At 32.9% G+C, this 25,578-nt stretch overlaps 1 protein-coding gene and 1 long non-coding RNA gene across 6 annotated transcripts in view; both read left to right on the forward strand.

The window, feature by feature from the left end:
- Positions 1-15,649, forward strand: part of LOC145254839 (uncharacterized) — a 467,813-nt gene extending 452,164 nt beyond the window's left edge. For 3 of the 5 annotated variants that reach the window (XR_013863810.1, XR_013863808.1, XR_013863812.1), the window contains one exon: positions 8,291-8,460. This is a non-coding gene — a long non-coding RNA (uncharacterized LOC145254839). Of the gene's footprint in view, positions 1-8,290; positions 8,465-14,151 lie in introns of those variants that run through there. The other 2 variants (XR_013863815.1, XR_013863811.1) reach the window with 1 other exon arrangement.
- Positions 15,122-22,261, forward strand: LOC145254838 (uncharacterized). The gene has a single exon (XM_080113677.1). The coding sequence runs from the start codon at positions 15,122-15,124 to the stop codon at positions 16,577-16,579; it is 1,458 nt and encodes a 485-aa protein (XP_079969803.1). The 3' UTR covers positions 16,580-22,261.
- The last annotated feature ends 3,317 nt before the right edge of the window (positions 22,262-25,578 follow it).

The raw sequence follows: 25,578 nt of genomic DNA on the forward strand, positions 1-25,578 counted from the left end.
ACAGCTCCCAGACCTGGTCGCCCCCCTTCTGCCATTGATGAGGTATCTATCCGTCAAGTTGAGGCTGCCATTTTGGAAGATCGGTTCATTACTATTCGTCAAAGAGCCCAAGATGTCAAGATTAGTCTGTGGAAACTATCATTCATGACCATTTGCATATGCATAAGGTGTCTGCCAGATGTATTCCCAGGTTGCTCACACCATTCCAGAAGCGAGAACGCGTCGAGTGCTCGAGGATGAATTTGGAGATGTGCCAAGAAGATGAGTCAAAGTTTTTCAAAATACTGATTACACAGGATGAAACCTGGGTCCATCACTATGATCCAGAGACCAAAGCTCAGTCAATGCAGTGGAAGCACTTGGACTCACCACCTCCAAAGAAAGCAAGGGTGCAGCCCTCCGCTGGCAAGGTCATGCCCACAGTCTTCTGGGACCAGAACGGAGTAGTGATGTCAGATTTCCTGGCAAAGTGTACCACAATTACATGAGCCTATGATGCTTCACTTTTGAGGAAATTAAGGGAAGCTATAAAAATCAAGAGGCGGGGCAAGATCAGCAAATGTACCCTCCTCCTGCACGACAACGCTCCGATCCACAAGTTGCATGTCGCCAAATCAAAAGCACGGGCGTGTGGTTATGAAATCCTTCCATATCATCCCTACTCTCCTGACCTTGCACCCTTTGACTTTCACCTCTTCCCAGCCATGATGTTGTTTTTGAAAGCAAAGCGTTTCCCATATGATGCAGCCTTGATTTTTTAAGTCACGTCGTGGTTGGAGGACCAACCTGGGGTGTTCTACAAAAACGGTCTCCAGAGCTGCATCAAACGAATGGAGAAATGCATAACTCTGGGTGATTCCTATGTAGAGAAAGACTAATAACTGTGGCAAGTTTCGTTGCTCTACTGCTATGGGAAGTGGGTCAGAGGCATTACTTATTGTACGTCCCTCGTATATATATTATTGTTTTCTTTTTTTATTATTATTAATGGGTTATCGTTTATCAAGATGAAAGCTACTTGATTATAAAGGTTTACAACATGGATATGCTGTGTTTTATTTTGATGAATATCATGAGAAGATTCAAAAATAATAAATCGATTGAATAAATCAGGACACTTTATGGCAGATGGTCATTTACAATATATTTGCCGATGACTATGTTGTATCTTGGATAAGCAATCTTGTGGTAACTTTTTTCACACATGAGAGATGTTTTAAAAAGAAACTTTGTTGATGGATATTCTGATTGACCTAAAGCACACCAAAGAAGAAGAAAGAGATGAATTTGTAGTCGTAATAATGAGATGCGTTCCAATTGTAAAAAATTCATGAGGAAGAACAAGGGATTAAAGCTCAGTCGAGTACATTAGATGAAAAAAAAACGATAGAGTAAAGAAATACGGACAGCGCATCTTCTGTGAAAAACGGGCTGTTTAAACGATTATGGATATCAATCTCATAAAATAATACTGGGTCGTTTCAAAAGTAAAACCTCATAATTTGTAACTTAAAAACTAAAACGGTGAAAAGCTACGAAGATGGAAGTGGTATCGTTACAACAAGCGACCTTCTCTACTACTGAATTTATTTGTTCTACATAATACCCGCCATTCTAAATGAAATTTTATCAGTCTCTTTTAATGGCTAGCTCGTAAAAATCTAGTGCGCGCTTTGTCACTTACATAATTAAACTCTGAAATCGGCGAACTCATCTCCTAACTTTACTTACATCAATTGAATATGCCTCGTAAACGTTTAACAGATGTCAGTGAATATTGATCGGTTCAATTTTTTTTTCTGCAAGGAGGAATTCAACGACGTATCATTGCTTCTGACGCACGCTATTGACAGTTGTTGTTTTCTTAGAGTCTCACACCATCAATATCTATAGCAGAGAGATTAAACTTTCAAGTCATGAATGCACAATTCTAATCATCATAACAATATAATCTGCAATCTGCTCTAAGCCATTCCTGTAGAATTTAAAAAAGGAATCATTACATTTGGAAAGATCCTGGTAAGATTGCAAAAATTCTCCACTAAAAACAGCGTGTGACAATTGTTCAAACGGATGCTTCGTTTACAGATCCATAAACATGTTTTATCTTTACATCATATGAATCTTAGCAGTATAAGCTTAATGGTTTAATAGTAAAATTATCATTTTTTACAAAAGTTATTGAGAAATGTATACAAAGGCGCCCCATGTGAGTGCTCTGCCCGTGCATAGCATGGTTAATGAAGTAGACATCTCACTGGTATCAGTACCATATCCCGCTAATCAGTCGACGCCCATACTTATTACATGGAATTGAATTCCTAAAGTCAGACATCAGCTCATACAATAGGATGCGGCTGTAAGATGATGCAGTTTAGATGTAAATTTAGGTTTTCTTTCTCTGAGTTAAGATCCTAGTTAAGAGTTGATTTCTCGTGGTCAGTTTTCTCCAGTGGATGTTATAAGCAGCCCCTAGCATCCAACACATTTTCCTTCTACAATCTTTTGGTAAAAGTCTGTGTGGGACGCCTAAGTTAAAAGGATAGATGGTATGCACATTCTTCCTTATTATTCCTATTATTGTTGTTAAAAATATATACTACTGTTGTTTAGAAATGTTTTCTGCCGGTAAAGTTTACTCTCTGGTGCGCAAATATGCTAAAATCGGTTCTACGCACACGGCTCCGTGCATGCATCTATCTGAATTAATAAAAAAAGGCAAGTGACGCATGCATGCCCCCTCGTAAGTGTACAGTGAACGAGACATAAAAAAATGACTAAGTTCAGCATTTCCCCCCCCCCCCCGATCATTTAGCCCAAACAAATCCCAAGGGACGTCAAATCCTGGTAAAAATGATCAACCGGTGCGGTTTTAGGCATTAACCTATGTAAATTTAAGTTCTAAACGATGCAAAAAAAAAAAAAAAAAGAAATGACTAAGTCGATCATTTGCCCCCCTCTCCCATTTAGCTCCAAAATCCCCAAGACCTTAACATATTTAAATTTGAGTTCAAGCAAAACTGCTTAATAAATATACACAAAAAATTTTGGACAAATATGGTAAAATAGTCCCAAAATAGAGTGTTTTTATTCGCCCTAAACGAGCTCTTGGGGCATACCCAAGAGTTATCGCAAAACAAAATTATATAGAAATCAGTTAGTTACGGCTTTTCAGAAAGTTTTGTAAAAATCTAAGGCATCGATTTTTTTTAATAAGCAAAAAAGTGTGAACGGAGGAACGGACGAACGGACAAGGGTGAATTTACAGGTCCACCCTCCTTTTGTAGGGGGACCAAAAAACAAATCACAAGACAAAAACGAGTTAAAGGCCTTGTTTTGAATTTGCCGACTTTACCTTTCTGATACACCTTGACCCTATAACCTTGACCCTATAACGGGTCAGCTTTGTCTTTCAGTAAACGACGGAGACAAAAATCACAAGACAGTTTTAACATTCCTTTTACAGTGTTTTCCTTCTCCCATTAGTTGCAAAATGTAATTATAAACACACGCACAAAGTTTGTAATAACCTTAAATGTAGTCTGTAGACTAACACTTGTTGTAAACAAATTTATACACCACGTACATGCAAAATGAATGGTCGATCCCCAAAATCTAAAAGAATTTTCACCGCACCCTTTAATAAAAAAAAATTAAATTAAAGGAATCCACAATTTTAATAAAATTTTAAGTATTTATGAATTAACGATTACGAAATCTAATTAATCTCTTCATAAAAATATTAATAAAAAACGTAATATTTTTAGTAATGAAAAAAACACCTCTACTAAAGTTATGTATAATGTACTAAATTGACGCATTGATTTAATTTTGCTTTTTTATGAGAATAATGAATGATAGATGTTGACAATTAAAAAAAAAAACGATAATCCTTATGTACTGCAAAAAAAGTCCGTAAACTCTATGTTAATGAAAGGAAAGAAAAATAAATTTCAATTTTAATAAAATCAAATGAAAACTTATTTCCTTAACTAACGATAATATCGTTGAATTTACAAAATGGATATATTGTAAGTTCTATTTCGATGAATATTCTGATAAGCGTTTAAAATAATAACGAGATTTAATAAATTATTGCTTATTTTTTTTTAATATGTTCATCACAGAGGTAATATATTTTCTAAAAATATTTCATGAGATTTTAATAATAGTTCCCAGAAAAAATACATATGTGATAATCTAATATTTCCTTCTGTGTGTATGAACGACTATTTTGAATATAACGATTGCATATGTGCTTATATGATCAACCATAATATTTCTTACTGAACACTTTAAAATGAAAACGTGAACAGCTCCCTCTATTCAAGTGGCACTGTGCCTTGTTTCGTGTGAAAGTAATAGCGTTCGTGTGTGTGTATGTGTCTGTGTGTACAACAACCAATGACCAAAGGAATATAAAAGCCATGTGTGTGTACACCTCTCCTTGTGATGAAATAGTAATGTCCATGTAAGGATACTTCTGTCACTAGAGACAGTATATTCTATATGTACTTTCAATATATAGGATTCTTCAAACCACTTTTACATTATTGAGTTACGGTCATCAACATATCACATTAAATGAAATATATTTAAATAATTACCTCGACATAATAGCTTTGTTTCAACTGTACTAATTAAAACATTTTTCATTATTTAGTTCATTTAAATTTAAAGTTATATTTGATTTAACTTGTTATATCTGAAATCTGAAATCGTTTTATTTTCAAACCAAAAACCAGAAAACCAAAAGGAGAAATAACTGTGATAGTTTAATTGAAAAATCACGTTATTAAATATTTCCTGTTTTTGTTTTCATTTCGAAATATTATTCTAAGCTGAATTATTACTTTTAGTCATTTTGGCCAAGATCAAAGTTAGTTCCCTAACCCAATCCCCTAATGCAGTTGTATTCCTCTTTTTGTTTCTAATGCTGATTCTTGTACCCTCCCCCCTGCTATCGTTAACACCTTCTCTATTAGTTTCCAGCTCAGGTTCCTTTTTAAAGGATACTACATGGTTTCTAAATCTTTCCTTAAACACGCATTCTGTGGCCCCAAGATATATCTTCCTAATATTATCCGTTTTTATCTCGCATTTATACACTATTTCTGAGGTTAGACATTTCCCACCCAACGGACAATTCCCACGTATTTTGCAATTGCATTTTCTGTCTAAGACACTTTCATTCGATGCTAATTCGTTATTCTTTATTTTGCTGAGTTTCCTATTGTTGAAGCTAGTTACAGTGTTAGTTAAGTTGCTGGACGTCGAGAAAGATAATTTTACCTAGTTTCTATTTATTATTTTACTTAATCTATTCTCCGGAGGGAAGTTTTTATCAATTATTCCGTAGAATTCCCTAGGTATATTATTTTTGATATGTTCGCTGAACGGTGGATTGAACCAAACCTGTCTCTTGCGTCAATTTCTCTTATTAATGGTATCACCCTCGTCATTACCTGTTCTGCTATTATTATTACCCTCTCCGTTCCCATTCTTATGATCACTATCAACGTGTGCCTTATTGATCTTTGTTTTTTTTTCTAGCTCTCATTGCCATGTGTTACGAAATTGTTCAGTTAGCTTTGATGTTCTTACTATTATCGGTTCTATTGTACTCAATTTTTCCGTTGTATCCCGATCTCATAAGGACATCACTGTAATAATCCTTGTTTTTATCAAAGAGACTCTCATTCTTAGAAAGTTCTGAAACTAAGCAGCGTCTCTTCTCTGAGACAGAACTGAAAATATTGGAAAGTAAAAACTTTTGAAGATCATATTGATGGATATCCTCTTAACTTGTAATCAAATATAATTTCTGTAGGTGAGTAAGAAAGATTTGCTGACTAATTTTCTGACGTGAAGATAATTCAAAACCTTTACATAATCGACTTAGACTTTCTCAATATCTCAGCTGATGTTTTGCAATCTTTAATTATGAAATATCTCATTTGGAAACGCACGCACTTCTACCCAATATTTTCTGTGTGCTTATCATATGATACTTCCATCTCGCTTTCAAACTCATATCTCTATCTCTTTCTTTTTCTATTTTATAAAAAGAACTTTGTTTGTATATGTGTTTGAGTGTGTAAGTTCGTTCCCTATGGACTCAAAAACGGGTGGACGAATTTCACGACATTAAATACGAAAATACAACCCCCACCCATGTTATACAGAACCCCACTATACGACACCTGAAGTGTTCTTAGATATGTTTTGTATTGGGACGTCTTCGATAATATCAGTAGTCGAAATAATCCGATGAAAGAAGGAACAGGCAATTTTGACCAAAGTTAACACCTTACACAGCCTAATATCACAAATGCATTTAAGAAGCTGTATTTACATCAGTAGGTCCTTTGATATGAGAGAGGCGCATGGAAATGTGTGTTTCTGTTCAAAGCATCACTACACAATGATACTTGACTTTTTCATCGTAAACTGAAATTCAAGCCTTTTACCACCGCACATGCAAGTAAGGCCAGGAATATAAAATCAACAGTAGGGTCTTTGATATAATAGGGGTGAGTTCAAAATGAAGTTTTCTGTTTAAGGCACAATTGAACCATGATACTTGATATTTCCATTTTTAACTGTACTTAAAGCCATTATATATAAAATAAGTTTATAAAATAAACAGTAGATTCTCTACAGTGAAATGTAGATTAGTTAAGATCAGAGGTCTGTTGTTATTTTTTAAGCATTCCAGTCATTCTTAAGGTCATTCACTTCATCCTTAAGTTCATTAAAGTCATTCTAAGTCATTTACTTTTTATTTATTTAAGTCATTTTAGGCCATTTTTTGTCATTTTAGTTTATCTTTAAGAATTTCATGTCAATCCTACATGCACGCATTCATTCATTACAAGAGAGCACGCGACGAAAAGCTATCGGCCTTGTTTAGACACAGGTTAACCCTCTCACACCATAGAAAATTCCACTCATAATAATTAATACATACAATCAGTCAATGAATTACATACGTTTTTGTAATTTCTCATGCACATTCAAATGCGACACAAATTCACCAGCCCAAATATGACAACGGTACTCCATACATGGTCTAATAGTAGATTTGAGCGTTAGTCGTAAGTGACTAACATAACTGAGCTTTAAAACGTAAACTTGACAGACAAACATACGTGCTATTGCTTTATCGTTATTTTCATGGCAAGTGCTCGATTGAGCTAAAATTTATGGCCCCTCCTCACCAAACTTTCACAAGAAACACCCGTCTAGCAGAAAACACTATCAATAATTTCCCCTACTCTTAATCTGTGCCTAAACTTAAACGTAGATTCCATGAAAAAAGCTACTTTCTTAGAACTACACACCGATGGAATTGTCTTCCCTTTTTCTTGCTTTCCAGCTGACTACAATCTAATTGTTTTCAAGTCTAACGTAAACAAGTTTTTGATGAACCGTTCCATATAAGTTAACAAATTTACCGAATTCCAATTACTAACGATTACTTTATTGTCCAATTGTCTACTGCACACTCTTTACATAGAACAGGCATTATTCAAACATTACATAGAACAAACATTATTCAAACATTACATAGAACAAACATTATTCAAACATTGCATAGAACAAACATTATTCAAACATTGCATAGAACAAACATTATTCAAACATTACATAGAACAAACATTATTCAAACATTACATAGAACAAACATTATTCAAACATTACATAGAACAAACATTATTCAAACATTGCATAGAACAAACATTATTCAAACATTACATAGAACAAACATTATTCAAACATTACATAGAACAAACATTATTCAAACATTACATAGAACAAACATTATTCAAACATTGCATAGAACAAACATTATTCAAACATTACATAGAACAAACATTATTCAAACATTACATAGAACAAACATTATTCAAACATTACATAGAACAGACAATATTCAAACATTACATTGAACAAACATAATTACAACATTGCATAGAACAGACCTCGAATTGCCATTTGAAAGTTGAGTGTAACAGTCTGAGTAAAACGCTATTAAATATTATTTAAAACTTAGACGGAAAAGACGGACAAAAAGATTGAATTCAAGTAAAGTAATATAATTTGCATAGAGGATTTTGGCCTCAGTAAGTAGTGATTCATTTGTAAAACCATGCCCAGTCGTGAGAACAGATAAACATTAATTCGTACTGAACTATACAACACCTGTACACTTTTCATTTTTATTGACTTAAAATATATGTATTTTTAATACGACAGTGTTGATAGTTTTTTATATATTTTATTTCAGATTAATATCTGGTGTTTCGTGCTACAGATGGATTGTGGTTTTCCCGTAGCAAGATAATAAAAAAGAACAGTCTATGTGGCCAGCTGAATGTCTTTGATGTCGAGACCAGGTCATCCACGCAGGATATCGCAACACAGAAACCATGTCCTTCATATATAATCAGCTACTTACATAGTAAGAACGTATGTCTCTTTTCCAAGAAAATAAAACAGATTAATTGAGTCTAGTATTTCTGATTATAATTTATTTTATTTGCTTTATTTTATTTGCATTGTTTTATTTTATTTAAATTTCTCAAACAGAGTAGCAAATTATAAGCTATCATATATTTCTTCCGGGGATACATTCAGCAACTAACGTTACCTTTGAAATGAATCGAAATGTTTAGGCCTATGAAAGGAAGAATACCTTACCAGAAAAAAATGTCTTTATCCTTTGTTACATCTTCTTGCAAAACTTATCCTTCTTTCAGGTTACTTAATAAATATACAGGCGTAGTGATATACAGTGGCGCCAAAAAGAAAGTCCGCACTCGTCATCTCTTTTTTTAACCACAAATTGAAGCTAAATTAAATGTAGCTGTTTAAACACCCTATACATCATTCGATTCGCCTTTTACTCCTCTATAATTTTAGCTGTTCATATTTGACTTTTAACTTTTAATTGCCTTCTCACCGGAGTATTGCCGCAGACTAATTCAAGAAATATCCAAAAGATTTCAGGCTGTCAAATTGCAGAAGGGCTATGCTACTAAATATTAACCAGTCCATTGTGTTCCCGTTGTATTTGTGTTGCATTAATGATCTAAAGTTATGTTTAAATAAAAAAAAAAAAATTCCATTGTGCGGCGTTTCTGTTTGCTTTCTTGATTTGAAGTTATTTTTAATTGACATGAACGCTAGGACACTTCAATTAAAAGTTAAATATGAAGAGGTAAAATTTTAGAGGAATAAAAGGCGAATCAAATGAGGTATAGATTGTTTAAACAGTTGCATTCAATTTAGCTTAAATTTACGGTTTTGACAAACTGAAAAGTGCGACCTTTTTTTGCGCCTCTGCATATTTGCACATTGTAAAAATACGCCTCTAGTGCCGACCTAGATGACACATCGGTTTTCTATAACTCAGCTTAAAAATTAAATTAGTTGAACGTATTCATATTTATTAGTCAGAGTTTTATATGCATTATTGACCAAATTCCGATATAATATATAAAAAATTAAACTGTACTGTGTGCATAAAACTAAATTACAGTATAATCTCAGCTGTTCGCGGCTCCCCTTTCGCGGCTCCCCTTTCGCGGCTTCCTTTCGCGGCCCCGTATATTTAAGACTTACGCTCTTAACTCTATCACATCGTATTTTTCAGTTGCAGTTGCTATACAGTACGCATTTTTTATACGGTGTATGTACAGTATATATGTATTGTAACTGTGTATTAATGTTTTTAACTGCATACATGAATTTTACTGTACTATTAGGTTGGTGCAAGAACAATACCGTTTTCTCACAAATGGTAGTTTTATATATGATTTATGAATGAATCCATTCAAATATATATATATATATATATATATATATATATATATATATATATATATATATATATATATATATATAAGTTCCTGCAGCTATCATTGAAACTGAAGCTAAAACTTATGACGAATTCTTGATAAAATTATTTATTAAAAAAATAGATGACTTAAGTGCCATCAGCTATAATGGAAACCGATATCAAAGCTTATGAAGAATTCTTGGTAAACTTATTTATTACAAGAAATGGAAGTCCATAACAATTAAACGACAGTCACCCGGATGTAAGCGTTACACACAAAATAAAGAAGACACGTGCTATCCTATTCATATATAGATTACTGTATTAATAAGTAAGAGTGTCTTAATAAAGGATTTCATATATAATCTGATACATAGACCTTTTAAACCGCATTCAATATTTGCAGTTTTTCGCTATTAGCAGGGGAAGCGTAAATGTATATATTAATTCGTATTCAGCATTATCTGAAGTCAGTAGCTTTATTGATAACCATCACTTGGGACGGTTTTGTGATTCGCTAACCAATCACCAATCACTTTTAGTTCTTCTATGATTTGTTTGTTTCACCTAATATGTGTTATCATAAAGCCACGACATTATATATAATAATTAGTCATCGCAAGTCTTCGTCTTAAACTAATGTTTTACAGTAATCGATTTAAACGAAGGAAGTAAAATATTTATTGCTCATTTAGTTAAGCCGAAAAGTTAATACTTTTACTTGTTACTTAAACGTAAGAAATATAACCTTTAAAAGTACAATGTTAAAGTTGACAAAATTAAGAGTTAGCATAAATATTTCTACTTTCATTATTAAAAAAAGCAAACCAATGTATTTTTCCATGGATAACACAAACAAAAAAAATATGACTTTAGAATTGTATTTTACAATTATTACGTCAGCAATTTAACATTCTTAATTAATTTATAATGCATCAGTAAAACTGAAAATCGCTTCAAAAAATATTCAACTGGCAAATTTATTTGTATAATCAAACATAAGCGACTTTTCTCCATTCGTACAAAGTTTAAATCTTTAAGTTTGATGAACCTTCCTATATACACTCGTGAGCAAAAAAAAAATGAGCCAAACAAATGTTATACATTTTATTGCACTAAAAGCTATATTGAAAAAACAACAATATAACAAGGAAACTTAAACAAGATTAATAACACAGAACAAGACATTTACTTTAATAAATGTTTAGTTTGTAATCGCATTCCCTTTTGATTTCTTTAAAAGATCAATCCTTTTAGACATGCTCTCAACCAAAGTGAAACAGTGTGAAGAGTGAAACCAGGTATCCCTGTTCGTATCCTTGTTGCTATACGATTCGCTTTACACAGCTTCCCACAGTGTATCATTGTTCGAAAAAGTTCTTTCTAGCCAATGCCCGAGATATTATGGACCAAATATTCTCGATTGAGTTTAAATCTGGGCTTTGACCTGACCAAAACATCACATCAATTGAATTATCAGAAAATAATTTGTTTGACTTTAGAAGGTGTGCAGGGGCATTGTCGTGTTGAAAAATAATGTGCTGGGATATTCCCAGCTTCTCGATACTTGGTAACAATCCTGTTTCCAATATTCAAATGTATTCCTTTGCATTGATTGACTTCTCACGTCTGATAAGTTCCCCAACTCCTGCTGCAGTAAAACTTCCCTATACCATTATCCCCCCATTCCCGTGTTTAATTGTCGTTTTTATACAACTTGGTGAAAATATTTATCCAGTTCTTCGATTACACCATTCGGGAGCAAAATCTTGATTCATCTAACCAGAAAACATCCCTGAACCAGTCTAAATCTTTCTTGCCATAACACGAGAAAAATCTCTTTCTATCATTGATGTGCTTCTTTGATAAAAATGGCTTCTTTGCACGCGTTTTAGAGGAAACCTCCATTTCTTTTATTCGTCTAGATATTGTATGTCTAGAAAGAGAATTTCCAGGCCCTTCTTTGCTATGGTCAACATAGGTTTTCTTTCGATCCTTCAAAACAGCCTGTGGTTGTCCTTAAAAATGGATGCTCTAGGGCGACCAGATCCAGATTTCCTTTTTACTAAGCGTTCGACTTCGAACCTTTCACCGATTCGCTTCACTGCAGAAAGAGATGTTTTCACATTTTCTTTTCTTAAAATATCAAAAATCTGTCATTTTGGACTGCCATAATTCTGCAATTCATTCTTTATATCCTCGCCAAAATGCAGTCTTACCATTCTTGGGATCATTTTTCCACTTATTATTATATGCTATAATAATGATGATCTGCAAAATAGAAATTTTCAGTTAAAATAAACAAAAATTCATGGGAAAATATTGAAAATCAATTTCTTCTTTCTTTCACTCTTGGCCCATTTTTTTTTTTTTTGCACATGAGTATATATATATATATATATATATATATATATATATATATATATATATATATATATATATATAAATATATATATATATAACTACTTAATTTACTCACATAAAATTAATATATGAAAGTATAGATTTATGCGTAAACTTTAAGTATTTACTTCAAAAGTGCTCAATACGTAGGCAGAGCTAGTTAGTAAGTTATAAAATGTATATGGCGATAAAGCTAAACTGAATATTCTGCGTTTCATTCCTCAGGCTTATGCGCGCATATAAAAACGACAAACAACCACAGAACTCGCGCATAAGCCTGAGGAATCCTAGAATGGATGAAACGCGGAATATTCAGTGTAGCTTAATCGCCATATTCATCTTATAACTTACTAACTATACATATATATATATATATATATATATATATATATATATATATATATATATATATAAATGAGGTGCCTCTTATTTTTTATGGAACGTATTTAGTTACTTATTTTACAATATATATATATATATATATATATATATATATATATATATATATATATATATATATATATAATGTAGGTGGCGATTGAAGCGTAAAATTATGTAATTTTATTTTTAATAATTTTTAATTATTAGGAAATAAATGTTATATTTTAAATACCCATAGTTCCTCACGAGGAATGGCCATAGAAACGGAAAAGATCTGTAAGTGTGGCCACCCATGACGGAGGTATTAATGTTTTGGCAAGTGCTTAGTGTTTGAAAGCTGTTATTAATTGTTTATATATAAAATGTGGTTACTTAATTATTAAAGTGTTAAAATCGTGAAAAAGTTTTCGACTGGATTCTTGCAACCACTTCCGTTGCGTTCTTGTGTTTGCCCAAGTTTTGTAACTCCGAGACGCCTTCATTAAGTTTCCAGACCTTTGTTTTACAGACATTTAAAATTTTCATAGACTTGTGAAAAATCACTCTGTTGTTGCTATGCATCTTATGAGATGACTGACCACTTTTATTTTTATTCAAATGAACAGCTACAGCAGGAATCGTCACACACTACTAAAGCTTGATTGTCACAGTTATTGAATTTCAAAAATGAAATCTGGACGTGAGTACATAGAAGAACGATATGTAAAAAAATTCTGTTTTAACCTTGAAAAGAAAATGGCACAGAAACGTATGGAATTCTTTAGACAGCTTTTGGACCATCTTGAAAAAATCGAGCATTTTTTTAGTAAAATAAGGGATTCAAGGAAGCCAGGGAGTCTGTGAGGGAATATGATATGTGTGGGAGGTGGAAGAAAATCAGAACACCAGAGTTTATTGGTCAAATTAAAAAAAGTCATGGATAAGAACCGTCGTGTGTCTATAAATATAATAAGTACACAGTTTGATTTCAGTGTGGGAACTGTACACACATATATTCGCGAGGAACTGAAGATGCGGAAGATTTGTGCAAAGATTTTCCTAAGGGTGCTCAGAGAAGATGAGACAGAAAGGCGTATTCATGGGCATCAAGACAGGTCATTACCCTCCCTATAGTCCAGGACTTGTGACAAACTTTAGAGACTGTCGGTATGACACAATTAAGGAGATGATTGGAGCAGTGAAGAGGATTATTGACATACTCACATAAGAAGACGTCGAGAGGGGCTTCCAGAAGTTGTTGACACGGTAGAAAAAGTGCATTGAAACCGGGAGAAATTGCTCCGAGGGGACTAGTGTTTCATGTGTATTATCAATAAGATGCCAATACAAAAATGTCTGTAAACTCATTTAAGGCACTTTGTATATGCATTGCTAATGTTATTTTTTATATATTTTTATTCTTGCAGATTTCGTATATATTATTATAGACTTAATGAACCGGTTTTGTGTTCTTTTAAATTAGGATGATTCTTTTATGTAGTGTATATTTGATTTTAATATTTATTTGTTTGTTTTTCTTCCAGGTTGCATGGAACAATTTGCAAAGACCTTTTTTTTTTTGCTCAGTGATATCTGAGTAGCTTACAGATCGAAATCATCCACTGCATATAACCATTACTGAAGAAAAAAAGGAACCGGATTAAAGTGACCAATGACAGAATTATTAACGCCAAAAATGATCACCACTGGTTTTCTGTTTTTTCGACAGAAAACAAGGGAAACAATCAGCACACCTAAATCTATTTACACCCCAAAACATACAAATGTATACATATATATGCATGCATATTTATGTATATATATATGCAACAACTTATATATGTTTATCGATAAACATGTATAAAACATACACATACGAAAATTGCCTGTAAAATTTTACTAAACTTAGCTATAAACGTAAGTGAAAAAGACTTTCCTTTCTCTTTAAAATATAAATATGCCAATATATATACATATATATAAATATATGTAAATATATGCATATATATATACATATATATATATATATATATATATATATATACATATTGCATATTTGGAACACGAACGTACAGATATGAAAGGCATGAAGAGACAGTTTCTAAATGCAAAATAGCAACTTGTGTTCCATATATTGGTTACATGGAATACATTCTGACTGGTATTGTTTGATCAATCTTTAAAGGGTTGGTATGCCGTTAATCAGACATTCAAAATGACGTATGCATATTATGTGTGAATATTATTGCGTAACGAAAGAAAATATGCTTACCAATGCGTCAAATGTTTTTTTACAAGTAACATCGGGAAGACACTATGCATGTACGCAAAGATACACCGATTTCGTATGAATATAACTGTTTCTAGTAACATGCACAGTAAACGAGTATTTGCATAAAAAAGATAACATGGTATAACTGTATTAGACTAATGAATGCTGCCAACTTTACGGCACGTCTATTTACTCAGCAGGAGCTCAATAATTGTGAAATTTAGACACACTGACCGATATTGATGATCCTCGAACACAGGTTGGCAAAAAAAAAAAAGAAAAAAAAAATGGCGGTTGGTCGGTTTTTTAATAAACGTATCTTCAGCTGGAAGGTGGTCCTCTCATTCACGTGTCTGATCACCGTCTACTTCTTCCTGTACCAGAATGTCAACTCCGTCTTTGGCCAGCCGCTGTTTTTTCGGTCGATCATGGAGGTGATCCAGAAGAACTCCCCGTTCGACCGGATGGGCTATCATCACGGTACCCGCGTTGTGCTGAGTATGGACGGAAATACCACACTACACGGTCACCACGTGGTGTTCCCGTCCAACTCAGCTCACCCCCCTTTTACGTTAAACAGCTCGTCAAAGAAGTTATCGCCCTTGAGATCAGTGGCGCTACCAGTTACAAAAACAGACCACAATCGCCATGAGGCAACAAATAATCATAATAGTTCAAAGTGTAACGGGAGTAAGAGCTGTGGAAATGGTCCGCACTCTGGTCCTACTTCCGGTAGTACGAATAGTAATAACTCCACAAAAGAAAATAAAGACAATAGCCGAAACGTAGTTCATAATTCCACGGAGGAAATAAAAATTGATATTAAAAAAATACCCACACTTGAGGAGTATCACCGGCTTTTAAAACTGAACAAAACCATTCCACTTCTCACGTTATTCACGACTTGGAAGGCTGCTAAAAGCAAATATATAGCCTATAATAACACAGTCAAGAACTGGATAAAGCTTCTACCATACGTTTCTGCGCCGGTGGTATTCACGAATGATAAATTATTATCTGAACAATGTAAGACCGAAGGTTGGCACGCCCTGCCGGTCGGTCGGACCGCAGCCGGCGGTGCTCCCGTCCTGAAGGACATGTTCAGGGAGGTGATGACGCGATTCCAGTCCCTGTTCTACGCCTTCTCAAACGCCGATATCCTCTACGACGATAGCCTCATCCAGACACTCTTTGTCACGGCAAGGACGCAGGATCTGAACAAGCCCGTCCTCCTGGTTGGCATCCGTACCAATGTGCAGAACGTAATGCCACACGAGGTGATCACGTGGGAGGCGATGAAGAGCACGGCCAAGCGCCGGGGAAAACTGTTTCTGCGCAACGCCGAGGACTACTTCATCACGTCCTTCAGTTACCCGTGGCATTCTATACCGGACGTGGTCATTGGCCGAAGGGCCTACGACAACTGGCTGGTGTTGAACGCGCGCAAAAAGAAGCACTTGCTAATTGAGATATCGGACACGGTGCTTGCCCTTCACCAAACTACAAAGGCCGGAAACTTTGAGGGTCACCGACACCGGGACGGCAACTACAATCTCAGACTATTGACTCGACTCTATGGTAAAATCCAGTATGGAGCCGGGTCTACAATATGTGCTTCTATGAAATCGAACCGGGGTTTAAACAATACGGTGACCTTCACTCGACGGATTAAGCTAATGAAATTATGTTATCCTATATAATCTAAGATGAATTATTATTATTATTATTATTATTATTATTATTATTATTATTATTATTATTATGTTATAATGATTTAAATGTATAAATTTATCATTATTTTTATTTTTACAAGAAAAAAAAACGGTTATATTTTTTTTAATGAAAAATATTAGTATTAAAATATAATTAAAAACCGTTTTTTAATGTATGAATTTCAAACAAAAACAAAAGAAAAGAATTCTGCTTTCCAATATGAGCCCAGGTGAAAAATTACAATCTTATTATGACATTGTTATGATTTTAATATATGTTATTGTATCGTTTCAACTTTATTTTATTTTTTTAAAAATCGAGATGATTAGTTTTCATGAAGTAAAAAAAAATATCAAAAAAATTCAAAACCACTTTGAAATATATGAATCTCAAGCAAGGAAAGAGATGTGCTTTCCAATATTAAGCGCAGATGAACTACTTCAGTCTTATCAAATTATTGTTATGATTTCAATAGACTTCTCTTTTTTTCGTAGATTTTTTTTAAATTAAAAATTAAACATGATTGTTTTTACTAAGAATTCGAAGACGGTTTTATGACGTAAGAATTCGAAAACGGTTTTATGACGTAAGAATTCGAAAACGGTTTTATGAAGTAACATTTGAAAAAAAAAGTTTTATGAAGTACAAATTAAAAACGTTTCAAAAGTTTTATGAAGTTAAGAATTCGAAAATGATTTTATGAAGTAAGAATTCGAAATATATATTATTATATTATATATTTTTTTTAACTCTTTGAGATGAGGCTTCGTGACTTGTGTATTCATTTATTTGCGGACTGTTAATCCTACTCAAAGCAGACCAGAGGATTAGTTGACGAAAACCTGGTGAGACAACAACAACTATGGAAGGTAGTAATTATCGGGGATACACTTATAAGACTCAGCATTTCAATCCTGTCACGGTTGACCACATGAACAAAGCCAAAGGACGAGTTGGCCGAAACATTGGGAAACAACAATAACCATGAAGATGAGGATAACAGTCTGCAAAAAATGAATACACGAATTCGAAAACGTGGAACATATGAAAAAAAAAAGGGACAGAAAATAGACATGCCTGAGAAAAAACAACAACAAAAAAAACAAACACTGTTTACGTAACATGATGTGATTGGTATATCGTTCTTTATAATGGGAATCAATTTCGACAATTGTAAATGACTTATTTATTGGGAAGTATTTTTTGAGTTCGAACCATATTTTAGGATTACAATACATCATTCCGACCAGTCCCCTAAATAATTGCCGTTTATGTATTTTGTAAAAAAAAAAAACTGCTGGTCTGCGTATATCGACAGGATTTCCTTTGTACCTAAAATACAGTTTCAGTTAAAGATGAGTTCTCAATAAATAAATATATGTGCTCTGTATGTAAAAATCCATATATATATATATATATATATATATGTATATATATATATATATATATATATATATATATATATATATATATATATATATATATACTCTCTGTGTGTGCGCGCGTGTGTATTTTGTGTGTGTGAAATTTATCATACAGTACACATATACATATATTTATATATGAATATTCATATATATATTATATATTTTATACATATATATTGTATATTTTATACATACGCATATATATATACATATATATATATGTATAGTGTATGTATATTGCATGCATGTATATAACATATTATGTTATTTATATATATATATATATGTGTGTGTGTGCGTGTGGGTATATGTATATATATATAATATTACATGTATGTTACTTATTTTATATATGTATATTATATGTATATATATATATATATATATATATATATATATGTGTGTGTTTCGTATTTGTATGCATATCATATACTTCTGCGTATTATGTGTGTGTGTGTGTGTGTGTAGAGGGTGAATTAAAAGTAGCCCCTAGAATTCGTAATTAACAGTTTAAATAGATATTAAAAAAGAAATAAATATTATGAATATTAAAAGAAACGGGTGTATAGAACGTGGATTCATTTATAATTTGATATGGTCGATAGTATGCGACATCAACTTTTCAAGACAATTGCTTAATATGATTAATATGATTAACACGCATACACCCCATATATATATATATATATATATATATATATATATATATATATATATATATATATATATATATATATGAATTATAAAATCATTTCATCCAAGGCATGAAAATTATTAAAATGTTTTTACTATACGCTTTAAAAATAAATGTACAGGATTCAATTTGAAATTTATTTATTCAAAGTGCACTTTTATACATTTTACAAAGTAAGGTATTAATTTTTTTATATCTTACTTTGTAAAATTTATAGAAGTGCACTTTGAAGGTAAATAATTTTCAAATTGAATATTGCACGTTTATTTTTAAAGCCTATAGTAAAAACATTTTGTTTAACAATGTTCATGCCTTGGATGAAATGCTTTTCTAATTTCATATATATATATATATATATATATATATATATATATATATATATATATATATATATATATATATATATATATGGGGTGCGTGTGTATGTGTGTTAATCATTATTATAACGGGCATAAATTATTTTTAAGGCGATGCATTTAGAAAATGATTTAGAGATCTTTATTTTTGTAATTTATTTGCGTTAAGACACATCAGATATTTATTAGACATTAGACGTAGGCATAAATACCGATGCTGAATTTGTTAGCCGCTTATTTTTGTTTTTTTTGTTAGATTACTTATTCACGTTAAGAAAGCCAACTACTTTGATCGGAATCGGTAATTCTGGTGACCTGAAAGGCGCATTATTTCTATTAATAGTAAATTTTTAACGCAACTTGGTTATAAATTAGTAGGTTTATTAAGATGCATTACTTTTGACTGGTATCAATAATGTGTTATTATTTAAAGCCTTTATGTTGGTGATTGCAATGATTATTGTATATATATATATATATATATATATACAAGGTGTCCCAGAAGTCGCGCACCATATATTTATATTTATATTTTTTTTGTTTCAGATTTTATTCGGCCCAGAAGTAAAAGATAGTTTTATAAAGAGAATCGATGCATGTATTCAGGCTGAAGGTGAACAATTTGAGCATCTATTGTGATTTTGATTAATAAAATCGATATTCATTGATATTCATATTTGTTTTTATATAAATCTTCATGGTGCGCGACTTCTGGGACACCCTGTATATATATATATATATATATATATATATATATATATATATATATATATATATATATATATATAAACATGTGGATTTGGTTAGAAGAAAAATGGATAGACAAACAAACAATGCAATTAACATGACTAATATGGTTACTTGATTGTGTCTGCTATTCTCATCTTTGTTGTTATATTTTCACCGTCTTTTGGTTGATGTAATCTCCGACGTTCTTTATCTGTAACGTTTATAAGTTTTGAACATTCGAATTGATTTTTAAGAATCTGGTTGGAAGTTCTAACTGAACTCTTTATTCGACCTTTGATAAACCGACTCCATAAACGTTCTTAAGTTCAGACAATAAGACTCCCAAGTTTTAAAGAATTACCAGAAAGATAGTTTGGAATTTACATCGACCGAAACGCTGCAACCTAGTTTTTCAAAAGAAAATTTCGTCTTTATTCTCAAAGACTTCCTCATGAATGAAGGTGAAGATATTTTGCATTTTATTTACATGGTATACATCGTTGGGATAAAAGAAGCTGAAGATGGAAACAATATTGTTATGGGCTGTATTTATTTGCTTCTCCACTGAGCAAATTAGGCACAAGGCCGTTTTTTTAATGTGGAGAGAGGGGGAAGGAGAAGGAAAAAGGGGGCCAGCTCCCAAGAGGTGGGAAATCGGAGCTGGATAGTGAGAGCCATTTGGTATATAGGGTTGCCCCTACATGGGCCAAAAGATTGCCACAAGGACAATTGTCTTTGATTGCAGCATTTGACGGAACATGGTCATACATATAAAAGGCAAAACACTTCACTAGCTACAACCACTATCAACAATCTCCCCCACTCTCTATCTGTGCCTAATTGTAAACGCAGATTTCATGAACAAAGCTTCTTTCGTGGAAGTACCCGCATGGGGACCACTGTTCCATTGGCCTGCTTGCTGGCCGATTAAAATATGGTAACCTTCAAGTCCAATGAAAACAAGTTCTTGTTCAGCCGTCTGCTTAAATAATTAAAATTCTACTCAATATACACTATTAACGATTACTAAAGTACCACCTTACATTCATTAACCCTTATCCTCGAGTGGCCTTCGAGCCTTGATATGTATCTCTCTCCGTCTCTCTCTCTCTCTCTTTGTTTGTTACTTTGTTCGTCTCATCTATAATAAAAAAAGGCAGTTGTATGTGTGCATGTGCGTATATCTAGCTAAAAGTAAAAAAACGCAAAATAAAAAAAAAATAAAAACCCACGAACTTTGTATTTTCCTGATTGGTATTACTCTGGATGAATAACATCTAAGATTTAGAAAAAATAATTCTTTGACCCAAAAGCAACGCATATTTTATCAAGGGAGGGTGTCGATTTAGCCTCTAGATTATGTACTAACTAGAGAGAAGTAATTGTTTTTAATTTAGGAGTTAATTCCCTTATGTCGACTCATTCCTCGATGAATCTCTAAAAATGAGTTTCTGTGGGTATTTTCAGACAGAGAAATGTGCTAAGCGAAGAATAGAGTTAAGTTGAAAGAGGAATAAGAAATGAGGTTAGGATAGACAGATAAAGAAATGGAAGTTTTAATAAAAATAAGTTAAACTTTTGCCCTGGGCAACGCTAGGTAGACATGCCAGTAAAATTTAAAACAAAATAAATTACGTTTGTACTAGTTTCTAAGGAAGTGCTGTGAAGATAAAGAGGACAATTTTTAAATCCCATATTTCGGAAATTTTGGGATGAGGATTGATCAATTGTTTTACTTGGATAATACGAAATTCTCTTCTAATATTGGATGTCATTATTCTCATAATTATCCCGGCCGATGTAACCTCCGACCTTCTTTGATGGCACTGGGTCGAACGCTGGAATATTTACGTCGAACTTAGAAATGTGTACAAAAGGTTTTTCGTTCTAAATTCCGTACAGATCCGCGAGTTTGATATAAAGATTAGCGACTTCGACAAGACGTACATACAGGATGTCGGAAGCTACATCGGCCGAAACGTTGTAAGAATAACATCCAAAATATTAACAGTTATTCGACTAACCCAAAAAATCATCATATAAATAGATTTGAATGCATTGATAGATCAATTTGATTCTCTGTTTATGCCTATATATTTTTACTTATACGAATTCATATATGTGTGTATCTGTGTGTGTATGTGCGCAGGGGTATATGATATGTGTTTATACATATACTCTATATATGTATATATGCATATGATTTATATATATGTGTGTATATATGTATGTATATATAAATGATAGTTATATATGTATATACATGCATGTGTATACATATATAAATATTTTAAAAAAACACACCTGTACTAATTTGTCGATTTTGAATGGTTTCATTGGGGTCAAATTTTACAAAGATAATTTTTCAAAAATGTTATTCCAGGATAAAAAAAGGAAAACTGTGATTTAAAAAAAAAAATAAATGGTAAAACAAACAAAAAAAAACTGACCAATTTTACTGTACATGTTCGATTTTCCGGCTTGTTTTGTTTTCATTGTCTTTTTCTTTGTTTGTATGTCTACTGACTTTTTATTGCATGCCCTCGATTGTCCGCATTTTTTTCGTCATATGAAGTGCTCGATTCGGACGCTGGTCGCAGTGCCAATAATGTGATATTTATCTCTGCCTGAGCAAGAAGATTCTCACTCCAAACAAAGCTACAATCCCAGGTTTTAACACGTAATGATATTTTCTCGTGAGAAGAATTCAATCGGCAGCGCCGACACCATTCTTCAACAATCAGCAGCATAGTCGCTGCCTTCGCAATCTTTTCAACGGCACCGCTGTGATTGCCAACAATCAACAGTACAATCAACAGCTCTAGGAGTAAGTACGGCTACCTCTCTCGATTCTGCGGACAGTGGCACATCCTCATATTAACATAGGACAATACTAACCTCGCTTAACCACCCGAAATAACAGTTTTTTTTATTTAAACTTCTTCGTCTGTCCATCTTGCTTCCATATGCTCATTTATTTACAATCTCAAACCATTGGTTGAGATACAACTGGTATCATTGTAATATTGCTAATTAGATTCAGAGCGTTTAGCAAGATGATTATGGACAGCTACATGGGTTTCGAGCGATAGCCAATAATCCACATTAATGCTTGTTTCTTTTACTGGACCGTGTTTATCTATCTCCCATAACGGAAAATGTTGCATAAGGCCGTTAAAGAGTTATATTGATGAAAAAAACAGCATCCTGCAGGAATGAGTCTCAGATGCCTCATAGGCATTCCTCGATAGAGATGCCTAAAGCGATTAGCAATAATCTAACTAAACCCTCTCAGCGGATGAGAAGGTTAAGCTTAGGAGGGCTGGCCTCCTAGGACTGCACATAATCATATTTCAGTCAAGAGAAACCGAGTCACCTCATCTCTGGTTTATACTGACGTCTTCAGACCTGGAAATTAAAACAAATATATCTTAAAAACTATAAATAGAATTATATAAAAGTTAATTATTAAAAATGCCCATAACGGATCGAACTACTTTTCGACGATAATCGTCAGGGGTTTAATTATCAGTAACTAAAAGTAACGAAAGGTCAACACCGAAACGTAGATTGATGCTCGAAGGGCCTTTTTCTGATTATTATATAATTTAGGTGCGTGTGTGTATGTGTGTATGTTTCAATGCGCGACATGGTACTACAATTAATCCGGTATTATGCAATTTTTTATAAAGCAGTTGCTCCTAGGACTAACTAAGAGTTAGAGGCCCTGTACTACCATTCGAAAATATGTATATGATCAAATAACTTCAAGTGTATTGAACTCCACAAAAAATTATTCCTGACGACATATTTTGTTCTAATCCTTTCGTGTGATCTTATTACTAGAAGGAAAAAAACTCTATAAATACTTTAATACCTTTATTGTTAACCAGCCAATTATTTCGAGAATCCGGACCATTTTTCTTATCTTGGATGTTATTATTCTCATAAAAAATTCAGTCGAATTTCTTTAGGTTTCAGATTCAAGATAAATATATCTTCAAACCGAACAAAAATAGTCCAGCAGCTTTGCGCCCAAAGGTGGATCTTTTTGGGGACCCATGAAAGCTGAACTCATCTTTGTTGTTATATTTTGAACATTGAACATCTTTTTTTTTTTTTTGCTAGAATATGTTGACATAGGTGTGCTTTACAGTAGACCACACACCCCATTTAATAGAACAGCTTAATCTGCTTTAATATAAAACTCTTAACTTGAATAAAAAATAAAAAAGGAATGAGAAATATAGACTGGAACTGATATCTGGAGAACAACACCTGACAATGATACAATTCTTGGAGCATTTGTGAGAGAAGCGCCCTATGAACCGCGTCTGTGTGGGTTCTATTGTACTGACCACGGTTGTTTTAGTCTAAATATGGTGTTTGATTTCGACATCGATCGCATTGTCAATAATGTGGTTTGTATCACTGCTGGAAGAAAAAGATCCTCCCCAAAAAGCAGCAAGTTAAGTTTAAAACAATATTTTTTGAAGAAGTAATAACATGCTGAGAATAAGCGAAATCACACGACACCAGGTCAAATTCGGTCGCCATCTTGTTTTGATTCAGCTTACTCACATAATGTTGATGCTTTCCAAGCGTGCTTTTCTCAACATTAGATGCATATTACCTACTAGATTTTAAGCGGAAATATATAACACAACCAACATAAAACTATTTCAGTGCCTAAACAAATTTTCGGACGTTTTTTAATGGCTGCGATCTTTCTATATTATCAAATATAGAATTTTTTTTTTGTTTCTGATATTATTGATCCTCACAGCCATGTATGTTGAATTAGGAATATTATTTCTACCATATCTTATAGAGATTTATGTAAAAAGCATTGTAGAATTTCCATGAGTTCCTGGTACTAAAAAATAATGACGGAGAAAACATTTTCAAAATATAAAGGAAAAACTTGAGGAAAAATTCGATTGCGAATATGAATATGAATACAGTAGCGTGTATATTATATTCTGTTATCAGAAAATGCGATGAAATATCTCGGTATCTGTGTTTAAATTTTTTCTTATTTTCGGATTGGGCTGATAACGATGTTTGCCAAGGGAGGTCACTCTATTTTATTATAAGGGTATTCCAATGGCGATAAGGCATTATTTTCACAAATTTCCGCTTTTCTTTATATCGTGATGGATTTTGGATAGTATTAGTGAAATTATAACGCTATTTCTCTTATGTATATATTGTATTGTTCTAGTTTCCTTTATGTTAATCGAATGAAACTCGAAGGTTTAAAATTAGTGCTCAATAACACGCAGAGCTGAACACAACGTTATGAAGCCACTTGTCTTAACTGATTTTAAATGCAAACATGCACACACACACACACAAACATATATATATATATATATATATATATATATATATATATATATATATATATATACTAGCAAAAGTACCAGTCGTTGACTGGGTAAAAAAACAGCCTACAGAAAATGGACTCTTATTTATTAAAGTATGATAGGTTATGAAAAGGAAGGGTTGCAAACAGATTCGAATTCGGGAGTATCAAAACCAAAGCAAAATATGATGAAAGTAAAAATAAAATAGATAAACCCCATAAATCATTATACCATACCTGTTCACACTGAAACACTTATCACAATATTCTGTGGATCTATATTGAAAAACCTTGTTAAACTTTGTGACATATTTCCATTCTATGGAGGTCAGGCATGAACGAACACCCCATAATTTTATCTTACCATATTTCTTCAAACTGAAACATAATTATCAAAGTATACTTACACAGA

This window comes from Euprymna scolopes, chromosome 30, assembly GCF_053919585.1.
Source record: "Euprymna scolopes isolate OS-2025 chromosome 30, ASM5391958v1, whole genome shotgun sequence".
NCBI lineage: Eukaryota > Metazoa > Mollusca > Cephalopoda > Sepiida > Sepiolidae > Euprymna > Euprymna scolopes.

Bases quoted from the DNA above. Each gene is read 5' to 3' on its own strand.
- LOC145254838 (XM_080113677.1), top strand. From the start codon at position 15,122: ATGATCCTCGAACACAGGTTGGCAAAAAAAAAAAAGAAAAAAAAAATG.